General features: G+C 42.8%; 1 protein-coding gene across 4 annotated transcripts in view; it reads left to right on the top strand.

Moving 5' to 3' along the window:
* The window catches only part of lrba (LPS-responsive vesicle trafficking, beach and anchor containing), a 753,934-nt gene that overhangs the window by 697,877 nt on the left and 28,346 nt on the right, over positions 1-27,711 (top strand). For all 4 annotated transcript variants that reach the window (XM_067992149.1, XM_067992164.1, XM_067992158.1 and 1 more), the window contains one exon: positions 11,803-11,970. In XM_067992149.1, the coding sequence (XP_067848250.1) occupies positions 11,803-11,970 (168 nt within the window). The remainder of the gene's footprint in view (positions 1-11,802; positions 11,971-27,711) is intronic.

Below are 27,711 nucleotides of genomic sequence, written 5' to 3' on the forward strand. Positions count from 1 at the left end.
TGTGCCTTGTAGCTGGTGGAAAGGCTTTGGGGAGTCAGGTGGTGAGTCACTCACCACAGAATACCCAGCCTCTGAACTGCTCTTGTAGCCACAGTATTTATGTGGCTGGTCCAGATATGTTTCTGGTCAATGGTGACCCCCCAGGATTTTGATGGGGATTCGGCGATGCTGTTGAATGTCAAGAGGAGGTGGTTAGACTCTCTCTTGTTGGAGATGGTCATTGCCCGGCACCAGTCTGGCGCGAATGTTACTTGCCACTTATCAGCCCAAGCCTGGATGTTATCCAGGTCTTGCTGCGTGCGATCACAGACTGCTTCATTATCTGAGGGGTTGCAAATGGAACTGAACACTGTGCAATCATTAGCGAACATCCCCACTTCTGACTGTAAGAGGGAGGGAAGGTAATTGATGAAGCAGCTGAAGATGGTTGGACCTAGGACACTGCCCTGAGGAACTCCCGCAGCGATATCCTGGGGCTGAGATGATTGCCATCCAACAACCACTACCATCTCCCTTTGTGCTAGGTTTGACTCCAGCCACTGGAGAGTTTTCCCCGTTTCCCATTAACTTCAATAGTACTAGGGCTCCTTGGTGCCACACTCGGTCAAATGCTGCCTTGATGTCAAGGGCAGTCACTTTCACCTCACCTCTGGAATTCAGCTCTTTTGTCCACGTTTGGACCAAGACTGTAATGAGGTCTGGAGCTGAGTGGTCCGGGTGGAACCCAAACTGAGGATCAATGAGCAGGTTATTGGTGAGTAAGTGCCGTTTGATAGCACTGTCGACGATACCTTCCATCACTTTGCTGATGATTGAGAGTAGACTGATGGGGCGTTAATTGGCCGGATTGGATTTGTCCTGCTTTTTGTGGACAGGACATACCTGGACAATTTTCTACTTTGTCGGGTAGATGCCAGTGTTGTAGTTGCACTGGAACAGCTTGACTAGAGACGCGGCTAGTTCTGGAGCACTACAGCCGGGATGTTGTCGGGGCCCATAGCCTTTGTTCTATCCAGTGCACTCAGCCATTTCTTGATATCAAGTGGAGTGATTCTAATTGGCTGAAGACTGGCTTCCGTGATGGTGGGGATCTCGGGAGGAGGCCGAGTTGGATCATCCACTCGGCAGTTCTGGTTGAAGATGGTTGCAAACGCTTCAGCCTTGTCTTTTGCACTCACGTGCTGGACTCCGCCATCATTGAGGATGGGATGTTCACGGAGCCTCCTCCTCCCGTTGGTTGTTTAATTGTCCACCACCATTCACGACTGGATGTGGCAGGACTGCAGAGCTTTGATATGTCTATAGCATGCGGCTTCACTAGGTTGGCACCTCATTTTTACCTACGCCTGGTGCTGCTCCTGGCATGCTCTGCTACACTCCTTATTGAACCAGGGTACATCCCCTGGCTTGATGATAATGGTAGAGTGAGGGATTTGCTGGGTCACGAGGTTACAGATTGTGGTGGAATACAATTCTGCTGCTGCTGATGGCTCACAGCGCCTCATGGATGCCCAGTTTTGAGCTGCTAGAACTGTTCTGAATCTATCCCATTTAGCACGGTGGTTGTGCCACACAACACGATGGACGGTGGCCTCAGTGTGAAGATGGGACTTCGTCTTCACAAGGACTGTGCGGTGGTCACTCCTACCAATACTATAATCTACAGATGCATCTGCAACAGGTAGATTGGTGAGGACAAGGTCAAGTAGGTTCTTCCCTGGTGTTGGTTCTCTCACCACCTGCCACAGGTCACAGTCTGGTAGCGATGTCCTTTAGGACTCTGCCAGCTCGGTCAGTGGTGGTGCTACCGAGCTACTCTTGGTGATGGACATTGAAGTCCCCCAACCAGAGTACATTCTGTGCCCTTGCTACCCTCAATGCTTCCTCCAAGTGATGGTCAATATGGAGGACTGATTCATCAGCTGAGGGAGGGCGGTAGGTGGTAATCAGCAGGAGGTTTCCTTACCCATGTTTGACCTGATGCCGTGAGACTTCACGGCATCAGGTCAAACAGGTCATAACATAAGAGACAGGAGCAAGAGTGGGCCATTTGGCCCGTCAATCCTGCTCCACCATTCAATGAGTTCATGGCTGATTTTATTCTGGCCTCAACTCCACTTTCCCGCCTGTTCCCCATATCCTTTGACTCCCTTGCTTATCAAAAATTTGTCCAACTCAGCCTTGAATATATTCAATGACTCAGCCTCCATTGCTCTTTGGGGCAAAGAATTCCAAAGGTTCGTAACCCTCTGAGAAGAAATTTCTCCTCATCTCATCATAAATGGGTGACCCCTTATTCTGAGACGATGCCCCCTAGTTCTAGATTCTCCTATGAGGGGAAACATCCTCTCAACATTCACTTTGTCAAGCCCCCTCAGAATCTTATATGTTTCAATAAGATCTCCTCTCATGCTTCTAAATTCCAGTGAGTATAGGCCCAATCTGCTCAATCTTTCTTCATAAGAAAACCCTTCCATACCCGGAATCAACCTAGTGAACCTTCTCTGAACTGCCTCCAATGCACGTATATCCTTCCTTAAATAAGGGGACCAAAACTGTATGCAGTACTCTAGGTGTGGTCTCACCAGCACCCTGTATAGTTGTAGCAAGACTTCCCTGCTTTTATACTCCATACCCCTAGAAATAAAGGCCAATATTCCATTTGCCTTCCCAATTACCTGCTGCACCTGTATGCTAACTTTTTGTGTTTCATGTATGAAGACACCCAAATCCCTATGTACCGCAGTATTCTGTAGTCTTTCTCCATTTATATAATATTTTGCTTTTTATTCCTACCAAAGTGGATGACTTCACATTTTCCCACATTGTACTCCATCTGCCAAATTTTTGCCCACTTGCTTAACCTGTCTATATCCCTTTGCAGACATTTTGTGTCCTCCTCACAACTTACTTTTCCACCTATCTTTGTATTATCAGCAAATTTGGCCACAGTACACTCACTTCCTTCATCCAAGTCATTGATATAGATTGTAAATATGTGAGGCCCCAGCACCATTCTCTGTGGCACCCCACTAGTTACAGATTGCCACCCTGAAAATGACCCCTTTATCCTGACTCTCTGTTTTCTGTTAGTTAGCCAATCCTCTATCCATGCTAATATATTACCCCCAACTCCATGAGCTCTTATCTTGTGCAGTAACCTTTTATGTGGTACCCCATCGAATGCCTTTTGGAAATCCTAAGTACACTACATCAATGGGCTTCCCTTTATCCACCCTGCTCATTACTTCCTTTAAGAACGCTAATAAATTTGTCCGGAGTCAATGTTGAGGATTCCCAGGGCCACTCCCTATACCACTGTATCTTCACCTCTGGTGGGAGAGGACATACCCAGGGATGGTGATGGAGGAATCTGGGACATTGGCTGAAAGCTATGATTCTGTGAGTATGGCTATCTCAGGCTGTTGCTTGACTAGTCTATGGGACAGCTCTCCCAATTTTGGCACAAGTCCCCAGATATTAGTGAGGAGGACTTTGTAGGGTCGACTGGGCTTGATTTGCCTTTGTCGTGTCCAGTGCTTAGTGGTCTGATGCCGGGTGATCCGTCCAGTTTTATTCTTGTTATATCTTTTTGTAGCAGGATTGTACAATTGAGTGGCTTGCTAGGCCATTTCAGAGGGCAGTTAAGAATCAATCACATTTCTGTGGGTCTGAAGTCACATATAGGCCAGACCGAGGTAAAGACGGCAGGTTTCCTTCCCTAAAGGGCATTAGTGAACAAGATGGGTTATTACAACAATCCGGTAGTTTTATTGTCATTTATATGATGCCATTACTGGTACTAGTATTTTTTATTCCAGATTTTATTTTAATTAACTGAATTTAAATTCCCCAGCTGCTATGGTGGGATTTGAACTTGTGTCTCCAGATTAGTCGTCTAGGCCTCTGGATTACTAGTCCAGTAACATAACCACTATGCTACCGTACCCATGCCAATGAAACCATCATCCATGCCTTTGTCACCTCCAGATCCGACTATTCCTATGTTCTCCTGGCTAGTCTCCCATCCTCTTACCCTCCATACATTCCAGCCCATCCAAAACTCTGCTTGCCATATCATATCCTGCATTAAATCCCTCCCACCCATCACACCTGTCCTTGCTGACCTACATTGGCTTCTGGTCCCCCCATGCCTCAAATTTAAAATTCTTATCCTCGTGTTTCAATCCTTTCATGGCCTTGCCTCTCCCTACCTCTGTAACCTGCTCCAACCCTACAACACCCCTCCCAGACTCTATGGTCCTCTGACTCTGGTCTATTGTGCATCCTCCCTCCCTTTGTCCCACCACTGGCGGTCATGCTTTTAGCTGTCTAGGCCTCGCACTCTGCAATCCCTTCCCTAAACCCCTTTCCCTTCGTCTTCTCCTTTAAGGCGCTCCTTAAAACTGACCCATTTGACCAAGCTTTTGAGCACTTCTCCTAACATCTCCTCCTTTGGCTCAGCATCCATTTTGGTCTGATTATGCGTTTATGAAAGACCTTAGGACTTTTTATACGTTAAAGGCACCATATAAATGCAAGCTGTTGTTGTTAAGGTGCGACTACAAAAGTTCTTATGTCCCTGGTATAAATGCAAAGGTCTAGCTCAAGTACTAACAGCTGTTCCAGTGCTGTTTCAATCTGCCCGTCTATCTACAGTCATAATCTTGCAGATGGCTGGCCATGTCATTTTGATATTATGATTGACAGATCTGACAGGAAGTTGTCCCTTCTTGTCGAGTCCACCAGTCAGGGCGTAATAAGTTCAGGTGTAAGAGCTAGGTATTCTCTGCAGTGTGCCAAACAGGGCCACAGTATTCCAACACTGTTGATGTATTAATAAGTAGTACAGGTGCCTATTCTTAGCCATGTCACCACAGGAAATGAAAACTGGATGGTGAGACAGCCTTGGGCACACATGTACTTCTCCCATCTTGGAAGAGGCTTGGGAGCAGGGAACTTAAAAAGCAAAGAAAAACAGTTTCAAAAAGATGGAGAATTAATTTTTTAAACATTATTGTTTGGTGCCTTCAACAACATTAGGTAGACAGTAGACCTGGTTGTTTACAGCAGTTTAGACCAGGATAAATAGATGTCTTGCTTTCAATTCATAGCCAATCCTTTGCAAACTGTACCAGGGAAAGACACAGAGCCACAATGATTATTGACAAGTACATTTGTGATGCTGCTTATGGTGTTGATAAGTGTCAAATTGTCCTTAAATTCTGCTGAGCACTTGTGATGAAACAGTTCAATCTGAAGGTATTTTTCATGTTCTGTCACTATGAACCCCCCACATGAGGGGAGAGAATTCCAAATCTGTCCACATCTCCTCACTGCCTGCCAGTGCCGCAGAATCAGTCACTACAATTTGAAGTCTAATAATGTGATTTAATGCACTTTTACCTTGATATTAACGGAGGGAACAGTGAAAGTTTCGAAGTTAATAATCCAATTATGCTGCAGCCATTCCTCAGGTCCTTGTCTGTTTACATGTGACCATGTTGGTCTTTTGCCAATCAGAGGAATACATTCACTGGTTCTTCTGCAACAGCAGGCTGATCTGGAATGCGCTGCCTGAAAGGGTGGTGGAAGCAGATTCAATTGTGGCTTTCAAAAAGGAATTGGATAAATACTTGAAGGGAAATTTTTTTTTAAGGCTACTGGGGAAAGGGACTAACTTGATTGCTCTTATAATGAGCCGGCATGGGCTCGATGGGCCAAATGGCCTCCTGTGCTGTAACCATTCTATGATTCTATAAATACAGCAATCTGTACTATCTATGAATAACAGACCAACTACTCAAGCTGCCCTTTGCCAATGCTGAGAACTTCAAAGCACACAATATGAAAGCAATTTTTACCTTAATGGCAGAGTCCCAGGACAGCATGCTCAAAACAACTTCCACGTACCGCATTATCCTGTTCACCTTAAGTTGGTGCCTCCGCTCCAAATTAAGGACCATTGAAAGCCATTTTTTTTAGCTTGGATCAATTGTGTACTGACACACAATCAAAGCAAACTTAATTCTATCAAGGTAAATGTATCCTACAAAATTGGATCTAAACTTGAAAGGGTGCATCTGTCCATCTCTCCCTTTACTGAGTTCCCCCTTTTTACTAATACAACAGCTCTGTTTGGCTGCACAGTTCAATTTATCAGTTCATTCCAATTTTTCCCTTGCATCGTTAGCCTGATAAATGTTCTGTGTCAATTGAGTATAGAAATCAGGGTATAGTTGCGTTGTGGTTAAGGTACTGACCTAGCAACCCAGAGGTCATTAGTTCAAATCTCACCATGGTAAGTTGCAAGATTGAATCCAATAGATAAGATAATTTGTGGATTACCACCAGAAAAAATGATTATGAAAGCTACCAGATTGTCATAAAAACCCAAATGGTTTACTAATGACTCCCCCATCCGGTTTGGTCTATATGTAAATCCAATCCCATGATATGTGGTTGACTCTTAATTCCCTCTGAAGCAGCCTAACAAGCCACTCAGTTATACAAACAATCGCTATGAGCCAGATGGCCGCCTGAGCCTAACTGTGGATGGGCAATAAATGTGGCTCTGCCAGTATCACCCACACCCTGAGAAGAAATTAACAAAATATTGATGGCTAAATGAGCTGCAAGACATCAATCAGTTTTTGCTTTTGCTTTTGCTTTTAGATCTATATCCTATATGCAAAATAATATTTATAATAATTGAAGTTTTCTTTCTCCGTTGCTATTTCTTGGTTTAGTGTACAGCAGCCCAATGTGTTATTTTCATTAAACCTTGTAATGATAGCTATGATTCAATCAGTAGCCAACAAATTTAGCAATTTTTAAATGACATTCAAAATGTTTGATAAAACTTATATGAAACAATGAGCAATATAGAGTACAGATGTTGTTGGCTGTAACGGAAATGATGCATTATTATACATGATGAAACTAGAGAGTTATGGATATAGGTACAGGTAGAAAATGGGCTACAATCCCATCATTAACATATGAAATTAACAAGTGGAACTGTAGCCCTGGTAACGGTGATGACTCTATGGAGTTAATTTTACGAGTTTCCATTCCCAGTACAGAGCTTTGCCCACCAGGAGCATATATTGGGGAAATCAGGGGAACATCCCTTATAATGTTCCCATTGATTTGAAAAATTGTGAGGGGTGCGCGCCTAAATTTGCACTCTCAGCAGGCTAGGCTCCTTGCCGGGAGCACAAACTTTTTAAATTAGCCCTATGTGCTAAGAATAATGGTTGTTGAATTTTATTGGGCTCTTTGGAGTAAGCAGGTGTTTTTTTTTTATTCGTTCATGGGATGTGGGCGTCGCTGGCAAGGCCAGCATTTATTGCCCATCCTTAATTGCCCTTGAGAAGGTGGTGGTGAGCCGCCGCCTTGAACCGCTGCAGTCCGTGTGGTGAAAGATCTCCCACAGTGCTGTTAGGGAGTTCCAGGATTTTGACCCAGCGACGATGAAGGAACAGCGATATATTTCCAAGTCGGGATGGTGTGTTATTTGGAGGGGAACGTGCAGGTGGTGGTGTTCCCATGTGCCTGCTGCCCTTGTCCTTCTAGGTGGTAGAGGTTGCGGGTTTGGGAGGTGCTGTCGAAGAAGCCTTGGCGAGTTGCTGCAGAGCATCCTGTGGATGGTACACACTGCAGCCACTGTGCGCCGGTGGTGGAGGGAATGAATGTTTAGGGTGGTGGATGGGGTGCCAATCAAGCGGGCTGCTTTGTCCTGGATGGTGTCGAGCTTCTTGAGTGGTGTTGGAGCTGCACTCATCCAGGCAAGTGGAGAGTATACCATCACACTCCTGAATTGTGCCTTGTAAATGGTGGAAAGACTTTGGGGAGTCAGGAGGTGAGTCACTTGCCGCAGAATACCAAGCCTCTGACCTGCTTTTGTAGCCACAGTATTTATATGGCTGGTCCAGGTAAGTTTCTGATCAATGGTGACCCCCAGGATGTTGATGGTGGGGGATTCGGTGACGGTAATGCCATTGAATGTCAAAGGGAGGTGGTTAGACTCTCTCTTGTTGGAGATAGTCATTGCCTGGCACTTGTCTGGCGCGAATATTACTTGCCACTTATCAGCCCAAGCCTGGATGTTATCCAGGTCTTGCTGCATGCGGGCACGGACTGCTTCATTATCTGAGGGGTTGCAAATGGAACTGAACACTGTGCAATCATCAGCGAACATCCCCCTTTCTGACCTTATGATGGAGGGAAGGTCATTGATGAAGCAGCTGAAGATGGTTGGGTCTAGGACACTGCCCTGAGGAACTCCTCTGGCAGTGTCCTGGGGCTGTGATTGGCCTCCAACAACCACTACCATTTTCCTCTGTGCTAGGTATGACTCCAGCCACTGGAGAGTTTTCCCCCTGATTCCCGTGGACTTCAATTTTACTCGGTCTCCTTGGTGCCACACTCGGTCAAATGCTGCCTGATGCCAAGTGCAGTTACTCTCACCTCACCTCTGGAATTCAGCTCTTTTGTCCATGTTTGGACCAAGGCTGTAATGAGGTCTGGAGCCGAGTGGTCCTGGCTGAACCCAAACTGAGCATCGGTGAGCAGGTTATTGGTGAGTAAGTGCCGCTTGATAGCACTGTCGACACCTTCCATCACTTTGCTGATGATTGAGAGTAGACTGATGGGGCGGTAATTGGCAGGATTGGATTTGTCCTGCTTTTTGTGGACAGGACATACTCGGGCAATTTTCCACATTGTCTGGTAGATGCCAGTGTTGTAGCTGTATTGGAACAGTTTGGCTAGAGGCGCAGCTAGTTCTGGAGCACAAGTCTTCAGCACTACAGCCGGGATGTTGTCATGGCCCATAGCCTTTGCTGTATCCAGTGCACTCAGCCGTTTGTTGATATCACGTGGAGTGAATCGAATTGGCTGAAGACTGGCTTCTGTGATGGTGGGAATATCGGGAGGAGGCCGAGATGGATCATCTATTCGGCACTTCTGGCTGAAGATGGTTGCAAACGCTTCAGCCTTGTCTTTTGCACTCGCGTGCTGGACATTGCCATTATTGAGGTGTGCTTGTGCTGGCATAAAACTCACTCAGTCCTTCTTCATAAGAATGTATATTAATTTATAATTTATCTCTGCCTTAGTTTTAAAAAAATAACAAGAGTAAACAAAGTTATGCAAATTGTCTTTAGTAAATTAAAAATATTCCAAAAAGCATAATTCATGGGTTTGTAATTTGAGATCTGAAAAATAATTTTTAGTCGCAAGCCAAAAATGAAGAACAGCCTCAATTCCCATTATATCTAATTGACAAAAGTGCTCTATGGATCCTTGATTATTGAACTGCTGAAGAGATGAAGTCTTCTGCTTGGTATTAGTCCCCAAATTGTGCTGAATATAATACGAGCAGTATCGCCTTCAAAATTGGTACTGATAATTAACATTTGTGATGCTCTTCAATTTGTGCTGATAACTTGTTTACTTATACACATATAACGTGACAAACAAACTCAATTGTTACACTTCATCTTTTACATAAAAGAATAAGTGCCATCGGTTGATAAGCTGAAACTAACCAAAAGCTGTACGTGTCCAGATAAATCATGCTGAGAGCAAAATTGTAATATCAGATGAAATACTATGATCTTCATGCACCATGAACCGCAGTAGGAAATTGCTGCACTTGAAGTTTCAGTACATGATTAGATCCAGTAGTATTTTCAGACAATATTTTTACATAACTATTTTCCATGTTACTGTTATTGATTCTACATATGTTAACTCCTAAATATTATTTGATAAATTCATGAAATACACCACAAACAGGACAAAACCAGCTTCACTATTATTATCGTCCATACTCCCACTATATTAAATTATACTGCAGTATTAGAACACTATCTCCTTTTGCGGAACTAGCTCCATAAGTTTCGAAGGCTGGAACTGGTGGTGCTTAATCCAACAGCAGCTTCCAAGACCCACAGCACTCTTAAGTTTGCAATATCCTTGGAACTCCAGAGGTTGCCTCCACCATATGAGTGAGTTCCATTGATGGAGACCACACATTTTGTGTTAATGGCACATTCTCAAGATGAATGCAACAAAGTGAGATAATCTTGCTTGACCTCAAATATATGGGCATGGATTGCGGTCCTTTCGATAAATGCACTGCATCATTAATAAATGGTTGCTTAAACATAGGGCTGTCTGTTTTGGAGAAACTAATGCTGTCGCATAGGTTATCATTTAGGTTTTTAATTCAGAATATCAAATAATAATCATTTAGGCATTGGTCCAGGCCAACTAGGCAAATTAGTCACTATTTGGTGCCTTTGTTTAAATATCGCCAGTGCTGTGTAGACCTTTTGTCTGTATTTGAAATGATCGTTGCTGGATCCTTAGTGTTCATCTTCAAACATTCTATTCTTAAACTTTTGAGCTCATTATTAGACATGTATATTCCAGACTGGTCTTTTTAAAGTTATATACAAATCATATGTAGAATATAAATGAATACATGTGTGCATTGATATGTATTCCTGTGCTGGCCACTCATCCACCCACTGATTGGATAGGAATTATTCTTTAACATTTATTACAGATATATATAAAATGCAAAACCACACTGTCCAGTTTTTAAAAATCACATAATTTTGAGTTCTGAAAGGCTCTGAGAAAGACTAGCTGCCACTAAACTTCACTTGTTGTAGACCTTGTCTAAATGACTGTGTTAGAAAAGGATAGTTAGTGCTTCATCCCTGTACTATGCCTGGTATTATAGGATATGGCTTGGACCTTGAATCTCCACAAGCTGAGTTCGTGATCTTGGTTCAAAGATTATTGGTGACACCAATTTGGGCTGGGTGGTTCCCCACAAGAGGGAAGGAAAACCCTAGGTCAACCCCCTTTGTCAGATCAGTCATCTCTGGGAGAAAAAAAAATCATGAGCAGAGGAAACCATTTACCTGTTCTTTCCCTCATCAGGATATGATGTGTGGGAAGCTGAGACTTGAGCAGTGGGTGGAAAAGATGAAATAACCTACAAAAAAGCTTGCTCTTCTCCCTACCCGCAAAGAAATATAACAAAATCCACATTTTCTACACATGCACAATATAGCCAAGATGTCCCCAGTCTGTCTGCCTTACTAAGTGTGCTGCAGATACTGACTAGTGGTTAGAGTGCTGTAACATCTGGTAGGGTTGTGCCTTCTGCAGTTCTAACATTATTTACCCACTCTACCTACGTCATTGATAACATTAATTTACTACCATTGTAACTCTCGTTTGATGGATGTGTTTGTTACACTGAAATGCACCTAAAATGCTGCTGGCCTTTTTATGGCTTAATCCACACCCTTCACTGCTGTCCACCTAGTGTATAGCTTGATTTTTCTCCCAAAATGCACTGGCTTCCACTTTTCTGTTTTCGCTGCCTGTTAAGGTTGTAAAATAAAATTAAAAGAACATAGTGTTCTCACAAGTCATAATGTGTTGAATGTTAATTTTTTTTAAATGATTTTTTTGTTTTAATTATTTTTATTATTCATTCATGGGATGTGGCTGTCATTGGCATTTATTGCCCATCCCTAATTGCCCTTGAGAAGTTCGTGGTGAGCCGCCGCCTTGAATCGCTGCAGAATTTTGATTCTGAAAGACTACTTACAGTCTTCAAAGGGTTACTATTTGTCACTTTCTACATGTATGTGGCATGATGAAAGAACATTGGTGAAATAGAATAAAGTTTCAATACAGTGTCATGAAATATCGAATGTTCAGTTATAACTGAGCGAATGGTGATTTCTTCTTTTTATTTCTTCATTCCAGGTAAACTCACTCAGGTGATTTTCGGACACTGGGATGTTATAACCTGTTTAGCCAGATCTGAATCGTACATTGGAGGTGACTGTTATATCCTGTCTGGGTCACGGGATGCAACTCTGCTTCTCTGGTACTGGAATGGGAAAAACCACACTGTTGGAGAATACCCCAACAGTAAGTATAGGAAAAATACTTCATCTAAAACTGTATTTATTTGATATTTCTGTCTCTTAACTAACAATATGCCTTTCACAAACTCAGGCTTTGGCTGCAGTGCCACTTACAGTAATGTGAAAACAGTCAAAATGATCTCTTTCTTTTAAAACCCTTCACTTTGCTCAAATTTTAAATAAGCTTATTTAAATATGAACTTTGGATATGGTTATGCTGCACCACAGCTACAAGTACGTACCCACAAACAAGTGAATGTTAAGTAGTAAAACATGCAGTACACTATTCTTGTTGTATTGTGGGTACAGTGGGCTCGATATTAATTAACCCGCCACCCCCCCCCCCCCCCACAATGGACGGGAGAGGGTCGGTTAAACCGTCAAATATGCAAGATGTGGCCCTAACCCGCCATGCACGCGCCCGTTGTCTTTTTTATGGCGGCGGCTATCAGGGTGTCCGAGTATCCCGCCATGGAGAGGCGGGTCGGTCATTAACATATGTAGATCAGGCTCCTGTAATGTGATTGGGAGCCCGATTTGCAAGTAACACCTCCTGCACGGGTTTCCTGACGTTCGGGAAACTCAGCAGTGAAACCGAGGCAAGATTGAGCGGCACTTTATCAGGGTGGTTAAAGGTCAGGAGTCTCGATCTGAATAAACGTTCAGTGCTTGCAGCTGCTTTCTCAATTCCCTGTGGGAAATGGTTTGTTGAGAGTACTTGTTGTGAGAGACTTATTTGTGGAGTTTTGGAGGTGTTCTCACAGAGAACATCACGATGGGTGATGCCATGGCTGTTTTTGATTGGACTTCGGACGAGGAAGAGAATGAACATAATCAGCAGCAAGGGACTGCTGTGGAGGGAGCTGAAATTATCATGTCAGGTGGTCGCAGATATCTGCACCATCCTAGAAGAAGACCTGCTGACTGCTGGACCTGGCAGCCACGTATTACCAGTGGCTGTGAAAGTCACCACCTCGATTTCTTTGCCTCTGGTTCCTTCCAGAGTGCTACCGGAGACATAGATGCACATAAATGCATACGGCAGGTAACGGATGGATTGTTTGCCAGAGCTGGGAGGTATATAAACTTCCCCTCTGATGACAATAGCCATAATGTATAAAACTCCAAACCCCCTCCACCACTGCATCTGTGAAGTGGGCCTTTAAATTGTGGAAGTGAAAATGCGTCATGCGGGTCCCCGACGTGCCTGCTCACGCTCAGTGGAGATGCGAAACCCTGAAGTAAAATGATAATTAGGCATCCCTGTTGAAAACTGATATTCCCATGCGTCCCACGATGTTGCACGTTTGTCGCCTGCTATCGAACACCCACCCCCTGCTCCGATTCTATCTCCGCATTAATATCGAGGGTAGTGTGTTTGGTTAGGACTCCTAATTCATCATAAAACATTGGAGAGATAATTCATGAAATTTAATACCATTTTTAATTATAATTATGATTTGTTTTGTATCTTGGAGGAGCAATTTGCTAAATAGTGAGACATGCATTTTATGGATTTATTCAACACTAGTTGATCTCCTGTGGTCTTGTACCTTGTTCATGGGGAGTCAAGACCAAATGTAGTCTTCAGGTGAAGCAGGGTTAGAGGGTGGGGGATAATGGACCAGGATGCACAGCTGTAATTCAGTCCCCATTTTAAATTCACACATTCTGACCTTATTTTTATATTAATACTTTGACTTGGTATTATTTACTGTTAAATAGCAAAACTTATGGCCATTTGGGAAGTAGAATTATTTTGAGCAGAGTAATTCTATGCAATGAAGACTGACGAGTTGGAAGGCACGAAACCAAGGTGCTACAGGGCCACCACAGCTTGAATGGTGTCACTGCAATATGACAAGTTTACATAGGCAATCTTTCTTATAAATGTGAACATAAGAATTTATATATATTTTTAAACTACTGATGGATCTTAGTTCAAACATGTCCTGAATTTAGCTAGAAATCAATTCAAAATTCCCAAGTTTCATAGTCTACTGTTTCCCTGCCATGTCAAGCCATCTCATTCATTTTTTTGCACTCTTCCCTTGCTCTGTCACAGGTTTCTCCATGGCTGCCATTATTGCCACTTTGTTTGACCACCACTGCAGTTGCCTTTTCACCGAGACAAATCCCATCTAATTTTTCCGTCCTGCTGTCTGCCATAACTTAGTGGAAGCCCATTGAGAGGAACAAAGTTCAAATAATTCTGTAGACTGAGATTCAGATCCCTCTGTACAGGAGTACAGTGTTGTACTGCTAGAGCTAGCAGGTCACCAACAATGTATAGTTTTTCAGAGAGCATTGAAAAATAAATTAGATGTTCTGAGCTTCACACACTTACTGTGTTTCCTGTGTTAAGAACATCAGTTTGAGGAACAGCTGCTGAATATTACATTGATTTCAGTAAAAGTGTACAGCTGGTTTGAATTTGTGTGTGAAAAGTATGGAGATGAAGCTTCTCCTTGAAGTTTTCTGCATCAGAAGTAAAATCATGTCTTTAATTGACTTGAAATGAAGTTCCATGATGATGACCAGTATACATATAACAGGAATGGAAAATTCCACAAAGCAGAGATCTGGATTATGCTTTTTGTATTCCAGGACCTGTAGCAAGCCTTAGGGCCCGATATTAGGAGGGAGACGAGCTGCCAGCGGGGGGTCGACTGGGCGCATGGGTAACCCACCCAGTAAAATTGGTGGGTTCCCCACGCGATCGTAAGTAAATTGAAGCCACTCACCTTGGCTTCCGGGTTTCGCGCTGGAAAGCTGTGCAGCGGGTGGACTGCGCACCCGCATCATAGTCTGTCAGCTGGAGGAGCCCTATTTAAAGGGGAAGCCCTCCACTGACGCTGCAGAAAGGAGCCAAAATTACAGCAGGGAGCAACCCAGGGGGAAGGCTGCTCCCAGATTTAATGATGCCTCACTCCAGGTCTTACTGGATGGGGTGAGGAGAAGGGGGAGGACAGAGATCTTCTCCCCGGCAGACGGGAGTAAGTGGCCTGCCTTTGCCACCACGAAGGCCTGGCTCGAGGTGGCAGAGGAGGTCACCAGCACCACCAACATATCACACACCCGCATACAGTGCAGGAGGCTCTGCAATGACCTAAACAGGTCAGCCGAAGTGAGTACACTTACTCATTCCCCTACACTCCGTCTGCCACATCACCGCCCCCACCCCACATCTCCTTCTGCATTGCCAACACAACTCTATCACATCACTCCTCACACCCACTCAAAGCTCATCCTCATCTTACCTGCACTTACTCACCTCGCCAGTACTCATCCCACCACTACCACTCAACCCAATCCTCATACAATCTCATGGCTCCGTCTCATACTCACCCTCTCATGCATCTCTTTCACGGTCAGCCTCACCCCACCTGCCACTACCTGTGCTGCAGCCACAGGGCATACATCATGTATGTGTAGTAGGAAGCGTAAGGCAAACGTGTCGTGAGCGTGAAGGGGATGTACAAGGGTGTTTGAGGGTTTGTCATGGTTTTTACTTATATTTGATTTCTGATCAACTCACATCACATATTACATTGTCACCACTTCTGCCACGTCTTGGCCATTCTTGACTGGCTTGTGCAATAATGCCCTTTCATGAGGTTCTCCATGAACACCCTTGAGGCCACCCATTGGGTCACCCTACAGTGGGTGTATGTATAGTTGCACAACTACTTTGTGCAGGTGCCTGTTGCGCAGCACTGTGTTGTGCAGCTCCACGTGGCGGAGGTGTACGGCATGCCAGGCGAGGCTGGTGATGTTGCTCGTCCTCCAATGGTGTGAGTGTGAGCGGGTCCATAAAGTAGGTAAATGTGTTGGACAGCAGAGTTTAGGGTATGATTTAATAATTTGGAGTGTGGAGACAACGGTGTGGCAGGCAAAACTTTGTCTGAGGTGACAGAGTGCCCTGCTGCAATGAATGAGGGTTTACCCCGCACCTGTTAAATGGACCTTTGCAGCTGCTGCTGGCTGCAACACGTCTTTTTTTTTATTTATTCGTTCATGGCGAGTTGTTGCAGTGCATCCTGTGGATGGTACACACTGCAGCCACTGTGCACCGGTGGTGAAGGGTGTGAATGTTTAGGGTGGTGGATAAGGTGCCAATCAAGCGGGCTGCTTTATCTTGGATGGCGTCGAGCTTCTAGAGTGTTGTTGGAGCTGCACTCATCCACTCAAGTGGAGAGTATTCCATCACACTCCTGACTTGTGCCTTGTAGATGGTGGAAAGGCTTTGGGGAGTCAGGAGGTGAGTCACTCGCCGCAGAATACCCAGCCTCTGGCCTACTCTCGTAGCCACAGTATTTATATGGCTGGTCCAGTTAAGTTTCTGATCAATGGTGACCCCCAGGATGTTGATAGTGGGGGATTCGGCGATGGAAATGCCGTTGAATGTCAGGGGGAGGTGGTTAGACTCTCTCTTGTTGGAGATGGTCATTGCCTGGCACTTATCTGGCGCGAATGTTACTTGCCACTTATCAGCCCAAGCCTGGATGTTGTCCAGGTCTTGCTGCATGCGGGCTCGGACTGCTTCATTATTTGAGGGGTTTCGAATGGAACTGAACACTGTGCAATCATCAGCGAACATCCCCATTTCTGACCTTATGACGGAGGGAAGGTCATTGATGAAGCAGCTGAAGATGGTTGGGCCTCGGACACTGCCCTGAGGAACTCCTGCAGCAATGTCCTGGGGCTGAGATGATTGGCCTCCAACAACCACTACCATCTTCCTTTGTGCTAGGTATGACTCCAGCCACTGGAGAGTTTTCCCCCTGATTCCCATTGACTTCAATTTTACTAGGGCTCCTTGGTGCCACACTCGGTCAAATGCTACCTTGATGTCAAGGGCAGTCACTCTCACCTCACCTCTGGAATTCAGCTGTTTTGTCCATGTTTGGACCAAGACTGTAATGAGGTCTGGAGCCAAGTGGTCCTGGCGGAACCCAAACTGAGCATCGGTGAGCAGGTTATTGGTGAGTAAGTGCCGCTTGATAGCACTGTCGCCGACACCTTCCATCACTTTGCTGATTATTGTAAGTAGACTGATGGGGCGATAATTGGCCGGATTGGATTTGTCCTGCTTTTTGTGGACAGGACATACCTGGGCAATTTTCCACATTGTCAGATAGATGCCAGTGTTGTAGCTGTACTGGAACAGCTTGGTTAGAGGCGCAGCTAATTCTGGAGCACAAGTCTTCAGCACTACAGCTGGGATGTTGTCGGGGCCCATAGCTTTTGCTGTATCCAGTGCACTCAGCCGTTTCTTGATATCACATGGAGTGAATCGAATTGGCTGAAGACTGGCTTCTGTGATGGTGGGGATATCGGGAGGAGGCCGAGATGGATCATCCACTCGGCACTTTTGGCTGAAGATGGTTGCAAACGCTTCAGCCTTGTCTTTTGCACTCACGTGCTGGATTCCGCCATCATTGAGGATGGGGATGTTTGCAGAGCCTCCTCCTCCCATTAGTTGTTTAATTGTCCACCACCATTCATGACTGGATGTGGCAGGACTGCAGAGCTTTGATCTGATCCGTTGGTTGTGGAATCGCTTAGCTCTGTCTATAGCATGTTGCTTCCGCTGTTTAGCATGCATGTAGTCCTGAGTTGTAGCTTCACCAGGTTGGCACCTCATTTTTAGGTAAGCCTGGTGCTGCTCCTGGCATGCTCTTCTACACTCCTCATTGAACCAGGGTTGATCCCCTGGCTTGTTTGTAATGGTAGAGTGAGGAATATGCTGGGCCATGAGGTTACAGATTGTGCTGGAATACAATTCTGCTGCTGCTGATGGCCCACAGTGCCTGTTGGATGCCCAGTTTTGGGCTGCTAGATCTGAACAGGGAGTGTTTCCCCCAGCATGGGAAACACGCTCTGGGTAGTCTAAAATCTCCAACTAATGAGGTCTGTAAACGACCTCAAGTGCCCAGATAATGATCTTAAGTGGGATCCGGCCGGCTTTGATTGCAGGTGGGAGTCCTCCATGCGGGGGCTACGCGCACACCGATTTGCGTCATTGGAGAACCCGGAAGTGGGCGGGTTGGAGCCGGGCTCCGGACCCGCTCCAGGAATCCCAATTTTAGGAACCCCCACCCCCCGCCACGAACGCACCCACTCAGCCATCCGATAATTGACCCCTTAGTGTTCAATTCATGAGACCTGTGGAATAAATTAAAATACTGTAGTTGTCAGATTCCTACCTGTGGAAAGAGTTTTAATAATTAATTAATTCATAAAGGGTCTCTAGTGTCAAAAACCCACACTGTAGCATCAAAATACTAGGCAGACCCTTAAAAAATTAGACAGAGCATGACTTTCAGTCTGGGACACAACAATTTTTTGTCACTTCCCTCACAGTAATTAAGAAGTGTACATAAAAATAAGTTATTTCACCAATTGTATTAGTATGATATTTTAGGGTTATTTGTAGATTCCAGTTCATGTAAATTATTGTCAATCTACGACTGATATTTTCGAATAGGTGTGTCTCAACAACATTTAAATTGTAGCTGTATTACATTTAATTAGAGTCCCAAATTCCAAGTTTCACTTGATAGTTACATTGCTTTTTAATGAGCTGGATTATCACTATCTAATCTTGACATTTATCTTTTGGGATTTAAAAGTCTAGCTATTTAGGATTTTTAAAAGGATAAACTTGACCTGAATCATTTGGTTTGGTACGGAAGCAGAAAACTGTGTGTGCATTTTACAAATATTACAGCCCCTTTTTGGAAGTCATTTATAGGAACCTTACTAAATGCATATTCTAGCAATGGACATGATGAAGAGAAGGTAGTTTGTATCACTTTCTATTAGTGAGGAAGGCATGCATGTTCTGTCAAAGGTTGGTGTATATGAGAAGGGCTATTTCCATGACATTACTAGACAGCAATTTAGCTGACTTTGTGTATATCATGGAAACATTGGTGTGCGTTGAAGTATTAGTGATTCATTTTTTTCAAATCCTGAGATGAGGTGAATAATTTGTTAGTATATAGAATTAAATTGTGTTTCTCTTTTATATACTTTGACAGAGGTGAAATTGCGGTCAGGTTTACATGCTGGAAGTGAAATCTGCCAAATTATAGAGAATTTGCATTCACCCCTGGGTCAAAAGTGCTTCTTATACCTATGTCCTGATCCCTTTTTTTAAAAAAAAAGGCACTCTTGCAAAAATAAAACTATGTTTAATCATTTGTGCACTAGTATTTTTCCTGCTGCTGTTCTAATTTAACCTTTTTGTTTTGCATGTGCAGCAGTTAGTCTTGTCAGAAATTGCTTTTCCAACATTAGTTTTGAAAATTGGTCAGATAAGATGCATAAATTTAGTATTTAAACTGGCAGGGAATAATGGCAGACTTTGCAGCTAGTACATAGCACAGTGAGTAGCAATGATTATACGCCATTCTTCATGTTAACAGCTAATGTTGAGGTATTTGCTGGAGTGTCTAAATATTTAACAAAAAAACTACAACACATGTAAATGGGGGAGGAGGGAAATGGGTATTCCTGAAATATCGATTTATCATATACAGGAATGTTTACATCATTGTCTAGCTGTGCCCTATAAATAGAGAGAGAAAGATGCATGTTCTAATGAAGGAAGATTATGTCTAAGACTATAAGTAAAAGCGAGAGAAAACCAGATACAAAGATCTTGAGATTAAGATGTTGAGTTATGTCATCTGAACCTATCACATGTAGCTGCCTTGTAACCCACTTATAACCACTGTATTTATATTTTCGAACAATTCTTAGATCTGTGCGGTTTGAACACACAGCCAACATTACAACCTTACTAATGCTCATTTGTTCCAATTAAGAATTTGTTCAAGCTGCACGCATCATTTGTAGCTCCAAGTTCCATTTTTAAAGCCTTTTACAATTTTCTGAACCCTTGTAACATGACGGTTATAAAAAAAATTACTGAGTGGTTACAATTTCACTTTTTCAAAACTTTTTACTTGTGTTCAGATCCACAGCACTGTTCAGCAGGGTTGCATGAAAAAAGGCCATTTTCATTCAAGGAGATGAAAATGGCATTTGCTTTGGAATTTAGAAAATGTCAGTCTCAAAGTATCAGGTCTCAAATTTAGTGGATGCTTCACTGGCATCAACCACAGGAAAAGTCTGTTAGGAGCAGGATATAGAATACAGCTCTGTTAGTTTTGCAGTTCATAAAGTCACATTCATAATTGTAGAAAATAGAAACATTTAAACGTTTAGTCTAAATGATGTTTATTTGCATCATTTTATCTAATGCAAAAAATCACCTAATTTATATGCATAAAACAGAGAAGAAGTTTCACAGACTACAAGTTGTATGCAGTGTTTCTCCAAATCAATCCCAACTCCCCATTTTATGCCAAAAGGCTACTAGTTTCCCTGATTCCTATTCCACCAGAACGCCCTACTGTGTCTATAAATGGTGAAGAAAACAAATAAAATGTTGGGATTTATAGCTAAGAGTGTGACTTACAATTCTAAGGAGGTGATGTTGAAGTTGTATCTGGACCTTTTCAGGCCACATCTGGAGTACTATGTTCAATTTTGGTCTCCTTATTATAGGAAAAATAAAGCATTATTAAAGGGAGTCTGGACAAGGGCTACAGGGCTGTTTTCTGAACCTAGAGGACTGAGGTCTGAAGAAAGATTGTTTATGTTGGAACTTTACTCTGGAGAAGAGGACGATGAGGGGGGACTTAATAGAGGTCTTTAAGATTTTCATGGGTATGGAGAATTTGGACCCAGAAAGGTTATTTTGTGAGGCACATAATTCGAGATCTAGGGGATACTGTTTAAAGTTAAAGGTATCAAAAGAAAATAGAAAACTTAGGTAACTTTTTTTTCGTTAAGGCTGTGATAGAATTATGGTGGAAGAGAAAGCCACCACAAGTTTTCAAAAAGGGCTGTATGAATTACTATTAGGAAAGGAAATACAGGGTTACAGAATTACAAGAAAATTGATGAAAGGTTTGGAAGGGTAGGCTAGATGGACCACTGGTCTTCTGTATAAAACAGCACTATGTTATCACTATCATCCAAAAGGAGGTATGCCTGTAGCAAGGTGAGATTGGGACAATCTGGTATGGTGTTTTTTTTCTCATATTGCAGTTTGGTAACTGATGGGCTTGTTGCAGCTACGACCAGCAGATTGAAGTGTTGGGCAAATCTGAGACTTGAATTTGTTCCTTCCAGGTTGTAAAACATTCTTACTGTTGTGATACTAAACTGCCTGATATGGACTTTAAAATAATGAACATCATTGAGATTTCATCTTGTTTAATACAAGACAAATAATATTAAAAGTTGATAATAGTTTTGAAATACTTGTACTTTTTAACTTAAATTTTGTACTAGAAATAAACTAGTCTTGTACAGTTCTCCATTCCTTGGAAATTTCATTACTTTTTTTTTACATTGTACAACACTAATAACCAAAAAAGCTTTCAAAAGGAAATCAACTGCTATTGCGACAAATTAGATGCAAGATAATGAGATTCTGGTAACACTGCCTATACCTCCTGTATAACATACTTGTTCCTGTCATGTGATTATTACACTCAAGTACTTTTGTCACTAGGGGATTCCCCCTACTTTCCTTTCATGTGAACTAATATAATTACAGTTCAATACCTGATTCTGTGACCCTAACATTAAATTAGAGTTGATAATAGTTATGGAAACGCATTCCACATAAAAAGGAGCACATGTAAAAAAAATAAAGTCAGTTTTGTGGTTACAACAGAGTCTCTCGTTCACTAAGGATTTGTCATCTAGCCCGGTGTCACTTATTTTTTGTCATGTTTCACCATCCCAACCAATGTCTTGCTCACTCTAGAATGCTACACCATAGAGTGATGGGATGCGGATCTGAGACTGCAGTTTCCTACTCACTGAGATCCTGATTTCAATCATGCTGTTGTGGGCAGCTGCTGAGCAGAGTTCCGACACATCCCCCACTGGAAAGGGAGAAAAATCCACTGGATCAATAGTTCTATTTGAACTATCTTTCATTTGCTGCATGGAAGCTGGGATAGCCCTACTTACAAATAGCATTCACTTGCCTTCTTTGACTGGACAGCAAAAAAAAAAGAGGTAACATCGCCTATTACCAGCTTGGTAAACATCCCAGAGGCCCAGAGATATTTGGAGCAACAAGTCCACCCAGGGCCACAGGTGAAGGGGAAGCAGGCCACAAATGGCCACTGGACTATTATGAGAACTATTGTTGCAGCCAGTAAAGCCACTTCAAATTGATCAGAATGCATGCCAGTGCCAAAGGCATAGTGCTGGTGCTGTATAAAGATGGTTTCATTCTGTACTTCCAACAATCTTGAACATAATCCCCAATCAAACAGATTGTATATATTATATGTGATTAATGGGTGTGTATTACAAAGTTCTAACATCATCTTTGTGTTCTGCACATTGTAATCTGTTTGTTCTTAGCTCAGTTTATGGCCTCATCAAACTCCATAATTGGGTTAACTGTGCTGGAAGTCATTTGTTTTTTGTATTGGTGTACAAATACAATTATATGTGCTGTATATATGCAGTTTCAGAATTATTATCTTTAGTGAGTTATAGAAGTGTAATTACTTCAGCACATTTTAGGCTGGTATCTTGGACGTAAATCAGAATTCAGCTTCCTGGTGGCTATGAATCTTTTTTCTGTGCAATTTTATTCCGAAGATTTTTGAGCTGTTCTATTGATTGATGAACAAAAGTATTTGAATCGTCTCATAGGGTGCCTGTAACTTTGTAGTCAAATCTTTTGTTGTTCCAGTCTGAGTCGTGATCTTAGCTAGCTTGTCATTCTATGCATCAGCCTCTCTGTAGATGTTTTTGATGGTTGCGTCCATATTTCAGTTCTGGTACAAGAGTTTCTCTATATGCTGAGTTTTTCTCCTTGATGTCAGGAGAGATTCCTTTCATTTTAGCAACTGAAGATTTTTCCAGCTAATGTAGGTCCAAGTAATGACAATTCTACAACACACTGAATTTTTAAAAAATCTCGCTGTTGCTTCATGTCTGCAGAGCAGTTGGCTGCTGAGTTGGCAATCTCATGTTATTAGTTAGCCCAAGTGCAAGCCATATGCCTTGCCATGAGGGGAATATTGGAGGGAGAGTCGTCACCAGATCTCTTTTGTGTATATCCTGGGAAACTCTAGAAGGTAACAAGTGAAGATTTTGCAGAAGGTTGGCTGCCCACATTGAGTGCAATAAATGGTGTCCTGGAGAGATATGAAAAACAAGGGAGCATGTACCCTCACGAAGGTGGGAAAGAAATGCTTAGTCATTAATAAACCCAAGAACATAAAGAACCTACTAAACCACGTATAAAAGAAAAGAAAGACTTGCATTTATATAGTGCCTTTCACAGCCTGAGGACGTCCCAAAGCGCTTTACAGCCAATGAAATACTTTTTTGAAGTGTAGTAACTGTTGTAATGCAGGAAACGCGGCAGTCAATTTTCGCACAGCAAGCTCCCACAAACAGCAATATGATAATGACCAGATAATCTGTTTTAGTGGTATTGGTTGAGGGATAAATGTTGGCCAAGACACGGGGGAGAATTCCCCTGTTCTTCTTCGAAATAGTGCCGTGGGATTTTATATGCTGTATATATATTAAATTTAGTTTACACTTGCCCTGAAACATTAAACATGGCTACCTGAAAAGCTTTCACAGGAAAAAGTTTTCACTACCAGCCATTAATTGACATCTGCAGACAAAATCAGGGGACAACAGAACAGAGACTACTGCCTACTTATGTTGCAAAGCACAGGCTATAACCTGCACAAAATGAGTGAAAACATTTCCTGTTTTTAAAGTTAATATAATGGTATAATAAAACCAATGCTGATGGTAGTTTACAGGCTGTAAGGCAAACTATTGTCCCCTTGGGTTAACAGAAGTGATCTTGACTGCCCAGTAATCGTCTCAGCCTTCAGCTATGGGCATATAAATCCACTCTTGCTTACTGCAGTAACTGCAGTCAAGATGTTTCATATTTACATTAAAATGTAAAACATTGTAATTGAAAAATACCAAGCCAATCCTTAGTTTATGAGTTGCTTGGACTATTTACTAACAAACCAAGTAAAATAACAGTATTTCCCTTTAAATCCAAATACATGAAATAAAACCAATTAAAAAGGGACAAAAATTACATTGCACTCCAAAATTTTGTTTAATATGGAAAGAGATTTTAACTTTTATTCTGTTAAATAAACAGGGCGTCCATAGGGCTAGCACAACAAATACTATGTCTAATGTTGCATTAAATTGAGGAACTGCTTCTACTTGAAGTAATTCTGCAATGTGCTGAGGCAGCAGTAGCCTGGAATTCTCTGTTAGCATTGCAGGGTGCATTTCAGAGCACCAGCAGAAAAGTGCAATTGTTGAAAAGTCACAATTGCAACTTTTAATTTTCTATCTGCAGACCGTTCTTGATATTGGGGGAAGACTTGTACAAGCCAACAATGCAAAAAGCACAATGCTGGCCTGCTTGCAGCCAGTAAAAATGGTGACCCCTAGCACTCAGTGCTGCCAGCACATCCATTTATGTTTACTGGTGGTGGTGCGGTGAAAAATCACCTCTTCAGAAGTCACCCTGCCACTGGAAGCACATGCTGCCTCATTTACTGTTGCTGCTGGAGCTGGTCGCTAATATAAATGCAGTATAACACCGGTTTTGTGTGGAAACTGTAGCAGTAAAATGTGCGTTTGTCATCATTTTTTACCTCATCTACATTCTCCTCTCCCCTGCCTTCCCCTCCTGAAGGCGTTGACCCTTTTCTGGGATACAGCTTCCCTCCAATATATCGCTCAAGTGTCTGTCATTCACGTGTGAGCCTTCCAGGTAAATGATGGCAGGCTGCTCAACTGTGAGGGGGGAAGGAAAGAGCCTCATCACAGTCAAGCCCAATCTACCTTTATGCAAGGTCCACACGCGCACACACTGGATAGTGATCAGGAGTGGGAATCCTGCCTTATCTTCTTCTGACTAACCCAGGGTGTTATGGCCAATTGTAGCTCCCCACCACTGTCCCTGCTGAGATCAGCTAATTCAGCAAAGACTGGAAATTGAACTGCAACCCTTCTATGTCTGTATGGTTGTTACTAACTGGATCAACTCACTGAGCTATCAACAACAACAACAGGAACTTGCATTTATATAGCACCTTTAACGTAGTAAAATGTCCCAAGGCATTTCACAGGAGCGATTTTCAAACAAAATTTGACACCGAGCCACATAAGGAGACATTAGGACAGGTAGCCAAAAGCTTGGTCAAAGAGGTAGGTTTTAAGGAGTATGTTAAAGGAGTTGGAGAGGTTTAGGGAGAGAATTCCAGAGCTTAGGGCCCAGGCAGTTGAAGACAAGGCCACCAATGGTAGAGCAATTAAAATTGGGGATGCGCAAGAGGCAGGAATTGGAGGAGCGCAGAGATCTTGGAGGGTTGTAGGGCTGGAGGAAGCTACAGAGATAGGGAGGGGCGATTCCATGGAGGGAATTGAAAACAAGGATGAGAATTTTAAAATTGAGGCTTTCCCAGACCAGGAGCCAATGTAGGTCAGCAAACATGGGGTGATGGGTGAACAGGACTTGGTGCGAGTTAGCATACGGGCAGCAGAGTTTTGGATGAGCTCAAGTTTACGAAGGGTGGAAGGTGGGAGGCCGGCCAGGAGAGCATTGGAATAGTCAAGTCTAGAGGTAGCAAAGGCATGGCTGAGGGTTTCAGCAGCAGATGAGCTGAGGCAGGGTAATGTTACAGTGATGGAAGTAGGCGGTCTTGGTGATGGAGTAGATTATGTGGTTGGAAGCTTATCTCGGGGTCAAATAGGATGGCAAGGTTGCGAACGGTCTGGTTCAGCCTCAGACACTGGCCAGGAAGGGGGATGGAGTCGATGGCTAGGGAACGGTGTTTGTGGCAGGGACCGAAGGCAGTGGCTTCGGTCTTCCCAATATTTAGTTGGAGGAAATTTTTGCCCATCCAGTACTGGATGTCGGACAAGCAGTATGACAAATCAGAGACAGTGGAGGGGTCGAGAGTGGTGGTCGTGAGTTAGAACTCTGAGTCCTCAGCGTACGTGTGGAACCTGACATTGGGTTTTTGGATGATGTCGCTGAGGGGCAGCATATAGATGAGAAATATCAGGGGAATGTATTGGGCTGAAATTTGCTGTGAATGGCACTTGTCCATAAACTTTCTATGAGCTTTTGCACGGTAGGTTCCTGAAAACTAGAGATCCAAAAAGCATGACGCCCTCTACAGGGCAGCTGTGAGCAGGGCAAGCAGCTGTGTGTCTCCTTAACCCATCAGATTGCAGCATCGTCAACACCAGCACAGTCAGAACCAGGAAGTGTAAGTTTGTAGAGTGAATTCAATGTCAAATCAGGTACAGAAAGCAAAATAAAGAGAGATTAAGAGATGGAGATAAAAGAAAAAGTAAAAATGTCTAACAATAATTAAAATCCGAAAGAATGAGACTCCACACTTGTAAAACTTAATTTTCAGTGCCAGAGAGGTTGTTTGGTAGTAATTAAGACTTACCATACTGTTAAAAGGGTACTTAGACCTGAAATGACTTGACTTAACTTTTTTTGGCGAGTTTAGTCCGTATGTATGAGGTAAGTACAGGAACGTCACGCCGTTCAATACATTTGAACGGGGAGCCAGACAGCGGAGCAATGCATCTCGGCCAGCGACTTCTGGATCCCCGTCGCCGGAAGTTATTGTCTGATTTGCACATGAATAACAGTGAGCACTGTTAGCCTCACCATTATTTTTACAGCAAAATCTGGCAAATTTTGTCAACTTTATTACAGTTGTTGTAAACTGAATTAGAAATCAAGTGTACTTGGTATCTTCTATCAGTCTGAAATAAAGGATCTCTTGCTTCTCCTATTTGTCTGTGCTTATCCAGCTAATTACCAATTAATTACTAAAGTGTGTTACTGCACGCAAGTAAGGATGGCATCTCATGGTGCAGTTTGTTATTTTACATAAGGGAAATTGGCCAAGATAGTGATTGAATTAAGTAATAAAACACCATGTTTGGACTCCATCTGCATGTACTTATACTTTCTTAAGTCTTCTAATTAATTGTATATCTGCAATCTGGAATAGGTATATTTGCCAAGTCCTTTAAACCGCGCACAGCTGGGAAAGGTTTTTTTTAAATAAACATGGAAGCCAAAATGTTGTGTGTAGTTTTTCGTTAACTGTCTTAGCTCCAAGATAATCAGTCTCTCTCTTCCACCAGGCTTTTCTACATTGCCACAGACACTGTTTCAAGCACCTAGTTATGATTGTATCTCTGCAGCACTGTTGCACCAGCATCTTGAGCATCGTGTTTGTGCTGTTTCGACTGAGCAGAACATTACTCAGGCAGTACCTTGGGGGAAAGAAACATAACATTTATGGAAGGAGCTTTTATGGTTTATTAATTAAAGGGAATATAACTAGAATATAGATGAAGGCACTTTTTAAATCAGTGTGTGCAAAATAAGCTGCAAGAAGTTGTTTCTCTGCAGTTTACTGCCTCCCATCCCTCTACCAAGTTTGCCAGCAGGACTAATAAAATGGATTGTATTCAGATGTTAACTGTGTACAACCTTAATATGTACCATGTGCATACTAGTTAAGCAAAAGAACAATTCATCAATTTTATTTATCTTTTTGGTTAATGGGACAATTGACTACACGTTTCACCCTTAGGCTAC

Source organism: Heptranchias perlo, chromosome 1 (genome assembly GCF_035084215.1).
Source record: "Heptranchias perlo isolate sHepPer1 chromosome 1, sHepPer1.hap1, whole genome shotgun sequence".
In the NCBI taxonomy this organism is placed as follows: Eukaryota; Metazoa; Chordata; class Chondrichthyes; order Hexanchiformes; family Hexanchidae; genus Heptranchias; species Heptranchias perlo.